General features: G+C 39.1%; 1 protein-coding gene across 1 annotated transcript in view; it reads right to left on the bottom strand.

The window, feature by feature from the left end:
- HIF1A (hypoxia inducible factor 1 subunit alpha) overlaps positions 1-12148 on the bottom strand; it is a 34033-nt gene that overhangs the window by 7876 nt on the left and 14009 nt on the right. Inside the window, exons 2-13 of the mRNA XM_082059465.1 lie at positions 11041-11231; positions 9945-10090; positions 9759-9843; positions 6966-7078; positions 5886-6088; positions 4406-4512; positions 4102-4249; positions 3005-3225; positions 2539-2819; positions 1887-2009; positions 1261-1655; positions 320-428 (exon numbers count right to left, since the gene is read on the bottom strand). Coding sequence (XP_081915591.1) covers positions 320-428; positions 1261-1655; positions 1887-2009; positions 2539-2819; positions 3005-3225; positions 4102-4249; positions 4406-4512; positions 5886-6088; positions 6966-7078; positions 9759-9843; positions 9945-10090; positions 11041-11231 — 2122 coding nt within the window. The remainder of the gene's footprint in view (positions 1-319; positions 429-1260; positions 1656-1886; positions 2010-2538; positions 2820-3004; positions 3226-4101; positions 4250-4405; positions 4513-5885; positions 6089-6965; positions 7079-9758; positions 9844-9944; positions 10091-11040; positions 11232-12148) is intronic.

The following is a 12148-nucleotide window of genomic DNA, read 5'->3' as shown; positions in this document are numbered from 1 at the left end:
CAATTGTAAATTTACACGTGATGTCTTACACATTTGTGCCTATTCTACTGACGAACATGTATTTTCACAGAATATCTAATATCTTCTCTCTAATCAAGAAATGCATTTGGGTATAGAGGACACTTTCGAAACGGCTGACAGTAAAAGAACTGAAATCAGAGTATCTGCATATGTTGGGCATTTCGCTATAAAACAATTATCTCTGGTCCCAAGATTCCACTGCACACCAACAGCTAAACTCAGGAGTCTGCACTGATGCCTCATTTCAGAAATTGCAAGGTTAAAAGTGAATATTTTAAAATGGTAAAATAAAACTCACAATTCCAACTGCCTGAAAAAGTGAACCATCATGTTCCATTTTTCGTTTTCTCTGAGCATTATGCAAAGCTAGCATCTTTGGATTTAGTTCTTCATCCATTGCAGTAGATCTAAGAAAAATTGATTCAGGCTGTTAAGACGTTTCTACTATCCTCAAGCCATTCTTCTTTTGTGGTCACTTATACACAATATCACAGAACTGAATTCATGAACTATACTACTTTGTTTCATAATTGACTATTTTCAACAATCATTGTCTACGAGCATAGCAAATGTTAGCTTTTAATCTTGCTCTGAAGTTCAGAATGAGTTATAGCAAAATTTTAATTCTTTGCAGAAAAAAAACAAAGCATAAAAGTTCAGCAATTTACTTTCAACAGAAAGAAGGGAGGGAAGGATGAGAAAAAGTCTATTCTGAATATTTCTATGTACAGATAAAACTTCTATGTATCGAAGGTCTGATGTTCACAGGATTTTCTATTATGATAAATATCTACTACAAATGCCACAGTCCATCATTATGAAATAGGTCTCGCTTTAAAAGCAATAAATGCAGCACACAAACTGCTGTCACCTCTTACCTCATAACAAAGTGGACCAGAAATACTGTGTGGGTACAACTACTTGTATGTTGCCTACTGCATTCTTTTAAAAAGGCTACACATCAGATACAAGAGTAGAATAAAATTATGAACAGAGTTTGCATATAGTAGCTGCGTGTGACATAAGATGTTTATGTAAAAGCTACTGTCAAATTAGCTTTAGGGAAGCTTGCTACACAAACAAAAAAGAAACTTGTTTTAAATGTCCAGATTTAAATGTATCAATTTCTACTTTCACGTAGAATGCCGAAGACAACATACAACAGTTGGCAGTATCTAAAAATTGATTCATCTAATTTCTTGAACAGATACTAGTGCTCAAGCTTTGCTTTTAAAATACCTTTTATTCAGCGTGACTGTTAGCAAGCTGGGCGCTCCCGGACACGATTTTTCCGTCTGATCCACTGTTCCCTTTCCCGCTCGGATCGGAGACGCGGTTCGACTCCTGTTCCCACTGTACGGTGATGCTGGGGCACTACTCGTTTCGCTGATTATGTGGACAGGAGATGAAGGAACAATTAGCGTCTTCACATCATCCACACGTTCTGTCACTGGTTTTATTTCATCAGCTGTACTTGATGGTGTTTGAGTCTGCTGGAATATGGTAATGGTGGCAGTGTTTTGAGAGCCAGAAGAACTGCTTTCCAGCGGAGACAGCTGATCAAAGGAGCGCAACTGGAAGTCATCATCCATTGGGATGTAAGGAGCCAACATCTCCAAGTCTAAATCAGTTTCCTGGGAAAGCCGAGAGGTAAAAATTATAAATATGTAAGAACATCTCAGCTATGACTTCATGGCTTCACTAAGGCTCTTCTTTTTACCAAATTCTTACAATACTTTTTTTTGCAATTAATTCTAGTAACAAAGTTACATAAAAGAGCAAAGAGGTTCCTGAAGATATTCTAAGAGAAAGAGAAGCACACTAGGTATCAAGATGATACAGAATTTTCAGTTAATGTACATTACCTGAGTAGAGAATGGATTTTTTGCCTCTGTATCTATTGCAAAGAGTTTCTCCACTAATTCCAGTTTGAACTCATTAGCCATCTCATTATCCACATCAAAGCAGTAGTCGTTGGGACTACTGGGCTGTGAAAACATTTTGAGCACAGTTTTAAGTTTCTGTCATTACATCATTTCACATTGAATCTACAGATTCTCTGAAAAAACTGTTCTAATGTAAAATCCAATTCCAAGCTATAGCTTCACAGAATTAAAATGGGGAAGGAAAACATTTATCAGTATACATTCAAATTTACCGCACCTGGGAAGCACATGATTAGTTGGAACCTGGAAGGAGCCTTTGCAGTAATTTATTACAACTAATTTGCTGTTTACAGAAGTTGTCTCTCAACCGTTCTTTTATAGAATGACCAATCCCAAGCTCTTCTTATTTCTATCAGGTGGTATCGTGTGCATTTGCAAGACTCACTTTAAAGAAAAGATAATTCTCAGTATGAAAATTTATCTTTCTCCTCAACGTGGCGTGACTTGACTAAGTCACAGCTTGGAAATAATTTTCAATTCCTGTCGTGGCTGCATCCTTAACCAGATTTGCTCCACAAGCCCCAACAGCACATCCATTTTAATAAGAGCACATCCAAATGTCGGAACTAACCTCGGGTGAACTTTGGCTGGTACTCGCATCAGAAGGGCTGGTCGGTCGCTCTTGCGCCTGCGGTATGGTAAAAGAAAGTTCGAGCGGCTCTGTGTTTGGCTCCAGCTTTGATACAACTTCTCTATTGAGTGCAGGATCAGCGTTGCTACGAAGTGGCTTCGTAGTTTCAGAGGCAGGTAGTGGGGACATTGCCATATTTATATTCTGCAATTTCTCACTGGATGAGGGGAGCATTACATCATTATACAAAGGAACTTCATCACATTGTTGTTCATCAGACTCTACAAAAATTAAAAGAAACCATCAACCTAAGTAACAATACTGAGCGTGTCTACGGACCTCACTACATTTAAACTGCACCTGAAATACCACCAGGCAAGTGATATTGGGAGGTGATGTTTCAAAGTTTAATGTAAAATACTAACTTTACTAATTAGCATGCTCTCCAAATTAAACACACACCCACCATTACTGCTGAAATCTAGAGAGATAATTGTGTCTCCAGCAGCTGGGGCCAGCACAGTTAAAGCATCTGGTTCCTGCTTAAGTTTTTCAAAAAGGCTGTTGGTATCATCCAGGTCATCTTTGCTGAATATTTTGGTCATTTTCATATCAGGAGACTCCACTGGTTTCAGCATACACTCAGTTTGTCCCAGGGAAAAAATTAAGTCCTTCTGAACAATTCCACTGTCAGACAGAGATGGAGATGACTGTTAAAGAACAGCTAAAAGGAATAAATTCAGGCTTAATGGTCTTCTAAGTTGGAAGAAACACACACACACGCACCCCACAACACACAAAAACCCCCACCACAACCACCACACATACCACAAAATTACCAAGATAGGAGCTTTAAGCTTTTTCTCCCCCCTCATTCTTTCCTCAAATGTAACAGATAAAGCAAGCACTAACTGTGGTGCCATCAAAAAAGCAACAAAAACACACATGCTTTTCCAAAGGTAAAGATAAAATGTTAGATATTTCCTAAAACACTTTTCTTCATTTTAAACAAATGTACAATATGTTGATAGATTGACAATGGTACATTTGTCAAAGTTCTGAAAAAACTGCAAGACTATTCTACAGAAAAACAGTCAAAGTCTGCCTTCAGTTGAAGCTTTCAATTAAAGGAGGAATTCTAAGGAAGAAAAAGATAAATGGGCTTAAGAAAGGCACCATTACGGCTGCTTTGACTCCATGACTAAAAGTTATTAGTGAAATTAACTGCTCCAGACTGCAGACAAAGGTTAAGGAGTTGTCCAAAACACACACAAATTCTCAAGTGCTTGCATCACAACAGTCCAGAAGAGGTTGGCCCTACACTCATTTGCAATAAGAGACCTTCCCGCTGACATCACTAGATCAAAAAAATGGTTTGTTTTCAAGTACAATTCCTAATCCTAGAACTGGCAGCAAAAATTTCCCTGGTAGGAAAAATAGTAACATAACGTATTCAACACAGGACCACATTCTCAGTTGAAGAGACATAGATAGCTCCATCAGTATCTGAATTAGTATTCAATAAAAACTATCACAAAGAATAGTGATGTCCACTCAACTCACCTCAACACATAATTTACACACACTATGCACTGCGGCTGAGAATTCTTAGTGTTGTAGATAACAGTTGCTTGAGTTTCAACCCAAACGTAGCCACCTTGTTTCGCAAGCATTCTGTACTGCCCTGTTGTCACCTGCCCTTTTGTGAACACTGAAAGCAGAAAGGACACCAGCTTTAATTCCAGGCAGAAACAAAATGAAACCATTTAAGAGAAATATTCACTTCAGATTCCTATCTGCAATTTAAAGCAAGCCCTGGTGCTGCTGCTGTATCTCATCTCTTGTAGTCAGAGGGTTTTTCACTTACTGTCATGGTGTGTTTTGGTCAGATGATCAGAGTCCAACGCATGATAATACTCGTAGATAGAGCGACCCAGGAGTTCCTCTGGCTCATACCCCATCAACTCTGTAATTCTTTAAAACAAGGGAAAAAATTGTTAAGTAAAAGCAGGCAAGGAGTAGCACAAATACCAGAGCATTGGGATGCTTGGACATCCCAGGTCTCACTTCCACACACATTAGCAGTTTTCATTTAAAAATAAATTACTATTTTTTTATGCTTCTTTAAGAGAGAAATATCAGCAGGCAGAGGATTTTACTTCTCATTGAATATGTATAAATCATGTCCTGTGGTGGACAGGATTATGTAAATCCCTGCTTTCCAGAGTCGTTATTTTTTTTCCCTGAAAGGTAGACCAGCTACTTACAGACTAGAAAATCCAGCTTAGGCAAATATGAGAATTCAATAAAATAACAGAGACATGCTTCAACGGTTTTAAACCTGCACCTGAAATAAATTAGGAATCAGATTTATTCTTCCCACTGTCAATCACAGCCAACTTTTAAAGACAACAGTATTTTCTTCAGCCCCTAGAGGGCAATGCTAACCAGCGGAATGCCTTCATTTTGCCCTATTCTACCTGCAGAATGTGACCAAATAAGTACTTTTTATGGGACAACATCAGTCCTAGAAATATGACGTTACTGCAGAGGACAGAAAGTGACCTGCATTAACATCTCTTTGCATCTAAACCGCAGCAAGTAATTAGAGGTTCATTTTTGTGATAAGGAAAACTAAACTCTGAGAGGGCAGGAACACATAATACCCACTTGAACAAAAGAACACAAACCAAAAACCTCAGGTCAATAATTTCCTTCACTTGTTTTTCAAATTTGTCAAGCTAAGGTTCTGAAGCATAGCAAGAGCAATCTTATGTATTTGACTATATGCATGATTTGTACCAGAACACAACATTTCATTTGGAACAGCAGATGGGTCGCATCAAAAATACAGCTGAAGTTTTGGAGGTTATTTTGGACTGGAGAAAGCAAACACTGATCTACTGAGGAAGGGAGAGGGGGGAAGTGGTAGCAATAAAATGCATGTGACAAGTATTACACACCCACTCTGCAGTCCCCAAAATGCGCCACCAGCTTTGACAAAACTAAAATCCTTCCTGTTTTTTCAGTGTCTAAAAGAATCTTCTCATTTCAATTTAACCACTGCCACTACACTAAAGACCAGTTTGAGCAGGTAGTTAACTGTAGGCAAAGGATTTATTCCAAAGTAAGAACCCTGCAGCCTCCTCAGATTCAAAAATCTGTCTTTCAAATAAGATATGCTGATCAGTTCGTAAAAGCCAAAGCATCCAGGCAATAATCAAGTTAACAAGTACGACTCTGTAAATGTACAAGGCCAACATTAGCCAAGGTGTACAATCCCTGCAAATCCTTCAAGTGAATTAATCATTTATATATATATATATATATATGAATATATATATTACCTTTCATCACAATATGAAAATTTCATATCAAGACTGTGACGACTGAGGAACGTTTTACTGTCCAAGGGGACCTCAATGTTTGACGGATGAGGAATAGGTTCACAGATCAACACCAGACACGTCATGGGAGGCTTTTTGTAGCCACAGTGAGTTTGATTACCGCACGTGTCGTATACGCGAATATGTCCAGTGCAGTGGAGTACCTATGGGAAAGGTATATTTTAAAGAGAGACCAGGGTCTTGCCTGTCAGACAACACAACTGTATTTCCATTTCCATATTCCATTTCCTCAGCAGGAGGTATCTTACTATTTCAATTTCAAAGTTATGGTAACAGCAGCAACCTCCATTTCAGATCTGCTGCAGAAGTGATCTTAGAGATCAAATGTATTCTTCAAAACACAAGTTTTGCATTTTGTGGTTTCCTTTTGTTGTTTTGGTTTTTTTTAACCATTCTGAAGTAGAAATTGTTCACAGGCAGCAGCAAAGAAGAAAAGTCGTTTGATCCAGCGTAACTAAATTTAAGTTATAAAAGAGAACTGTGAGCTGGAACACCACTTGCTACAGTAAAAGGTTACTTATTGTCCAGAGGAGAAAATGCATTCGCTGCAGAAAGTTAGTGGGCTCTTTTTGTTCCAACTGTTACAAAAGGGACAGCCAGCGGCTGCAGAAAGAACAGTATTGAAGTCCTTCGGGGAGACCTCGACTGTCACATTTACAGGGTCAAATCAAAAGGAATCAGGTATCAGCATAAGTGGTGTCGAGTATTTTTTTCCCAGAGGAGGCGGCTTTACGCAAACATCTTCAGTAATTTTCATTTCCAATATGTAAATGACCTCTAATTTAAAATGGAGAATTCATTAAAAGACTTTTGAAAAGCTAATTTAAAAACATTGTTTCAGTTACCCCTGTGATGTGTTCAGCATTAAATTCAGCATATTGAAGCACAATCATTAAATTAGCTAAGTACTTAATGAAAAATCAAGCTCGTTACATGAAGTAAAAATGTTGAAATATGGTGAGTTATGACATCTGAAGAAGCAGCTGCCAACCTACATAAATATTCCTTGGCATTAGTTACCTTCCACGTAGCAGACTTTATATTCACTGTTCGTCCCCTGCTAGTCAGCGTACACTTCATTCTGAGAAAAAAGCTGCGCTCCGTGTTTTGCTCTTTGCCCTTTTTCACAGGACCTAGCAAAAGCAAATAGTAAAACCAATTCTTAAGCTCTTGGATCATCTTCCAAAGGCATTTAAAAAAACCCAACACCTTACGGAACTCTTACGACTAGGGAAAAACCCCCAAAATAAGTTAAAAAGATTGATAAAGCTAACAGTGCTTTCAACAGTAACACTTTTCAGAATGAGTTTTACTGTGAGGTAGGCAAAAAATGATATTTCAGTGTCTTACAATCAGTATTGTATTTGCAGCCAACTCTACACTCACGAATTTCAGGAAAAAGGGGTGGGGAGAAAAACACTGATTGAAAATTTAATATATATAAATATTGTGTCAGAGGACAACAAAAGCCTATGCTGAGTGAGAATCACTGTTGAGTTGGTTTCCACCGAAATGCATCGGTAACTCACTGCAGAGAGGTTCAAATCACATACATTTGGGGCTTGTAGCTCTTCAGGACAGCAATATTTTCAGGTTTTAAATTCAGAATTAACAGCTCTGCTGTTTACATGCATCCAAATATTCCCACAGCGACTTGTTTTCTTAGAGCAACCAGGGACCAAGCGTTTAAACATATTATTAGCATTCTTGGAAAAAAAATTCAAGAAATCCTAATACAAATTGATATTAACAGCACTAATTTTTTAGCCTTATTTGCTAACCACAAGCTTTTAGTTAAGTTTTGCCTTTAGAGGGGAGAACTTTCCGAGTCGATTACTAGCGAGGCTATTCTGGGCAGAGAAGGTGCAAACTGATCCTATCAGGAGAGCTGTGAACGGCTCGCTGGGCACGGAGGGAGGAAATAAAAGCACCTCGGACAAGGAGCACTGGAAGAGCCAGTTTGCCAGGACACACAAAGGAGCGAGGACCAAATCACAGCTACAAAATGGCTTGCGCTGCAGCTATTAGCTTGACAAAATTCATTAGAAAAATGTTATGGCCCCTATGCCACCTTGTCTAGCGCTTCTAGAAGAGGCACAGACTAACAGGGACAAGCCTGCTTTATGTCACATCAAAATATCCTCAATAAAGGAGGGGGGTGGGAAAAATAAAAAGCAAAATAAAAAACACAGCAGGGTTCAGAGAAGCAGCCAGTCTAGAAATTCATAGTTGAAGATCACACAGCATTATTGGTACCAACTCCTGATGCTTAAGGCTCTGCCTTGAGAAGCAACCGTAAGAGATGGAGCAACTTTCTCAAGGCTGATTCAGCACTGGATATTATTTTTAAAATTGCCAGCTTTCAAAGCTTAAAAAGCAACTTCGTAAAGACAGAACGCAGTTCAGCTTCTGCCAGTCACATTTGTATTTGTTTGCACCTGTATAATCCCAAAGGGGAGTGCTTAACACTCAATTCAAAAGCAAAATAATTCCACTGATGTAAGAACTGCAGTAGAATGCAACCTGGGAATCCTAATAAATACAAAAAAGTGCTATTATTACTATAATTTAGAGTTTTGTCTGCCAACTTCATTTGCGAAACAGATTTTGTAATAATGCTTTTCAGACATCTCCCTCCAGTCTGGTCAATTTAGACACACCAGAGTTGGTCTGCATGAAACTCAGTAAATATGACATTTTTAAGAATAAGCTTTTGCAACAAGACCATTTTTTACACTGCATTATTGCAGTTGTTTCCCCACACCCCCCATGATGCTTTATTCCAAAGCCAGGGGGGTCTAATCGAGCCTTGGAAACATACATCAATACTAAGGGCAGACAAGTCTAGAAAACGCTTACAAAATCAAAGTCGGGCCCTTAGCACTAAGATATTTTATCAGGTCTCTTCCACTGAATTAAGTAGAACCACATTAGACTTCTGATTTACAGTGCTACAGAAAAGCCGAGGTCAGGCTTGGTAATTTATCACTATCTAGATTCAGAGTCCATATAACCCTTGTTTGCTGGAACAGGAATTAAGAGAGGCTGGATTTTAGACTTCTAACAGCTGAGTAAAGCAGATTTGTTTTGAGGCACAAAGACTGCCAAGTCTTTATAGTCATTAGCAAAACTTTAGAAGGCATAAAAGCAGTAATTCATGGGCATTTGTTAAATTTGAAAGCATAGAGAATAGGTTAACACAGTGTTCTACTCCCTCGGACGAAGAACAGTCAGAAATTGGAAAAGATACCAATTTCATGCACCAGTTAAAAGGTGCAGAGAAGCATCCATCCTAAAGCACTTTTTGGGACTGTCCAAGTACTCCCTGATTAAGTTTTACGCCGTCCTAAATATAGTATCTTTTTTGTCTTAAGTATACCACTGCAGATTTCTGAAGAAAGCATTTGCTTTTATGTTGTTGCTTAAAGGCAAGCCCAGACCAAGACAAATGCACCAATTTAACTTCTCTGTATCCTTCTACGGCAATTGCTTAAGATCATTCTCATTCAGCCTACCTCTAATTTTATTCCTGTAGGCACGCTAATTCTTTCCACCCTCAATAACTCCGTTTTAGTCATTAATTTTGTTTCAGATAAAAGAGTACTAATGAAGTACTAATGAATCTCTCCTATTTGGCTATTGCCAAAACATTCTGGTTATTTCTGTTGTTAGTATCTCTGAACAAGGTTTATTTTGAGATTTAAGCAGAAAAACGTATTAGTTTGTTCTCTTTTTCTGGCAGACAGCCAACTGTACTAATGCCAACAGGAATTATCCATCAGTAAATTAAATCAATTTTTAATTTCTTCTCACCATTTCTGTGTGTAAGCATTTCTCTCAGCTCCTCATGGTCACATGGATGAGTGAAATCAAATACGCTGTGCCCCGTCAGCTCAAACTGCAAAAAATAAGGGGCATATAGGTGTCTAACCTTACATATAGAAAAACGTAACAAATTTTACAGATTTTAAACAGTCTTAGGAAACGTCAGTATTTCACCTGAGTGAGTCCCATACACTTGTTCACGTTTTCAGACATGTAAATCATGTCACCATCTTCAGACAGAACCATGACAAATCCATCAAGAGCTTTCAAGTAGAAACAGTTCAGTTCCTTCTCCATTTTGGCTTCTGTCTCCAGCTCACCTACAAGCAGCCACACATTTTAGTTCAAGGAAACACCATTCTTCACTTCACCATCAGGAATGAATTCTGGCACCAGTCTGACAGGAGCCAATCTTGCAGGACTGTTCAAAACCAGTGTAATGCACTGAGGTAAGTAATCAATTGAATTCTTCAAGCTCAAGCAATGGTATTACAAACCACAGAAAATCAGAGTGGGGTTAAACCTCTGTGCTTTATGCATAAACAGACTTTCCACCTTCAGGAAAAAGTCTACATAGCAAAAATATTACCATTTATCTCAAAAAGGCATTATAAGCTTTTCTCAGGGGCTTCCTAGGGAACATTTCAGAGTATGGCTATCAAAGTTACTCCTCCATACAGCCTAGGCAGGCATGCATGAGTACAGACAACCAGTACAGCACCTATGTCATGCTATACACATACTGGTTCATAAGCTAAGTCAGATACTCCTGTAATTTTATGTGTAGTTGTAGCTGCAGAGAAATGGATATATCCTCAGCTAACTTCATGTTCCATGGAGTACAACTACAAAACAATTTCTTGCAGTTTATTAAGGAGAAACACCTATATTTAGGTAAGCCAGCCTTACACCAACCACCTACAGTTTAGCAAAGTACAGCTGGAGCAACCAACTCTAGGGGGAAAAAAAGAGGGTTGAATGACAGAAATTAACTTTGGGACAAGTATCAAATAATTGAGACTGAAAATGGCAGCATGGCTGGGATAAACCAATCAGGATCATCAGAACAGAAAGGGAAAAACAAGTCTATTGAACAGTGACCATTTTCCCCGTGCCATTGGGAACAGCCTATTTCTACCGTAAGGCCTTTCCACAGAAAGGATGCAATTATGAATGTATTTATTTTTAACTGCTGATAGGTTCGTGAGATAGCTTCTTCCTCAGTACACCTCCAGCCCCTTTTCCAGAGTCTGCTACGTTATTCCCTTACCAGCATCTAGGAGCTTCCTCATGCGCAAATAGCTGATGGTCAGTCTCATGATGGACGCCTTGTCCAGGTGTGCGCTCACAGTGTGGGGCAGGGGCAGCTGATGAGCAAGCTCGTAGAACACTTCCGATTCCTTGCTCCGGCGGCACCGCGCTGCATCTCTTGACTTCTCTTTTCTACGTTCCGAGCTAATCCTATACAAACAAAGTTTGGGTTAATATAGGAAATAGGAAATTGAAAGTGTAAATGAAATTCTGTTATAGAGTTCTGCTGTGGTTGGGCTCTGTCAGGACTACATAAATTCAAACCCACAAAGTCTTCCAACAAGATCATTTCTTCAAACAGACATCTACGTACTCAGAATCGCTCCTGATATCCTTATCTCATACCTTGACTGCTGCCTCTCTAGCCTCCAAATCCTGTTTCCCTCCTCTTTCCTAACCCCTTCAGTCCATCTCAATGTTCAATCCAGTAGTATCATATACACTCTCCATGTTCTTCCCTTTTACCGTCCTTTCAGAGCCCACTTAATAGGTCAGATAAGCAAGGCTATCGATATAGTATGAGGCATCCTGCTTTTCAAGCGATCCAAAAAGTCCCTTTTCCCAGCTCTTTCTCCAGTGTAGCCTCCCCAATAATGGAAAACTCCAGCTGTAAAGAAGTTGCCTCATTCTCCTTCCGTCACCTCTGTCAGACTCTCCCCCCACAGGACACACGAATTAAAGGTCAGCTCACAAAAAGCAAACACCGAAACAACCGAAACTCTCCGCCAGTCAGCAACGCAGATAATTCTCCCTTTGACAGTACCCACAGCAGTTCACGTTTGTCTCATGCATCTGTCACATGAGTTGTAAACTACGTATTTTGAGGTGGGAGCTCCAAGTCAATCTTACATTTGAACAAGAACTCAGTGTTGCTGTGGTCCCCGAGGAAATTATGCCATTGCAGTTAAATCTGGTTTTATTTTTAAACACACAATACCGAAGTATTACTGTCCATTTTTCTTTATATACATTTAGGTCTCCTAAAGGCACCCTATCTTCATTTTGCATACACCTGAGGTAAAAAAGCAGCTGCATAATCTGTAAGATCCCCTTCCATTGACTTTCAG

The sequence above is a fragment of the Streptopelia decaocto genome (assembly GCF_964273445.1).
Source record: "Streptopelia decaocto genome assembly, chromosome: 7".
In the NCBI taxonomy this organism is placed as follows: domain Eukaryota; kingdom Metazoa; phylum Chordata; class Aves; order Columbiformes; family Columbidae; genus Streptopelia; species Streptopelia decaocto.
The sequence above is the reverse complement of the archived record's forward strand: the minus strand, read 5'-3'. Positions and strand labels throughout refer to the sequence as shown.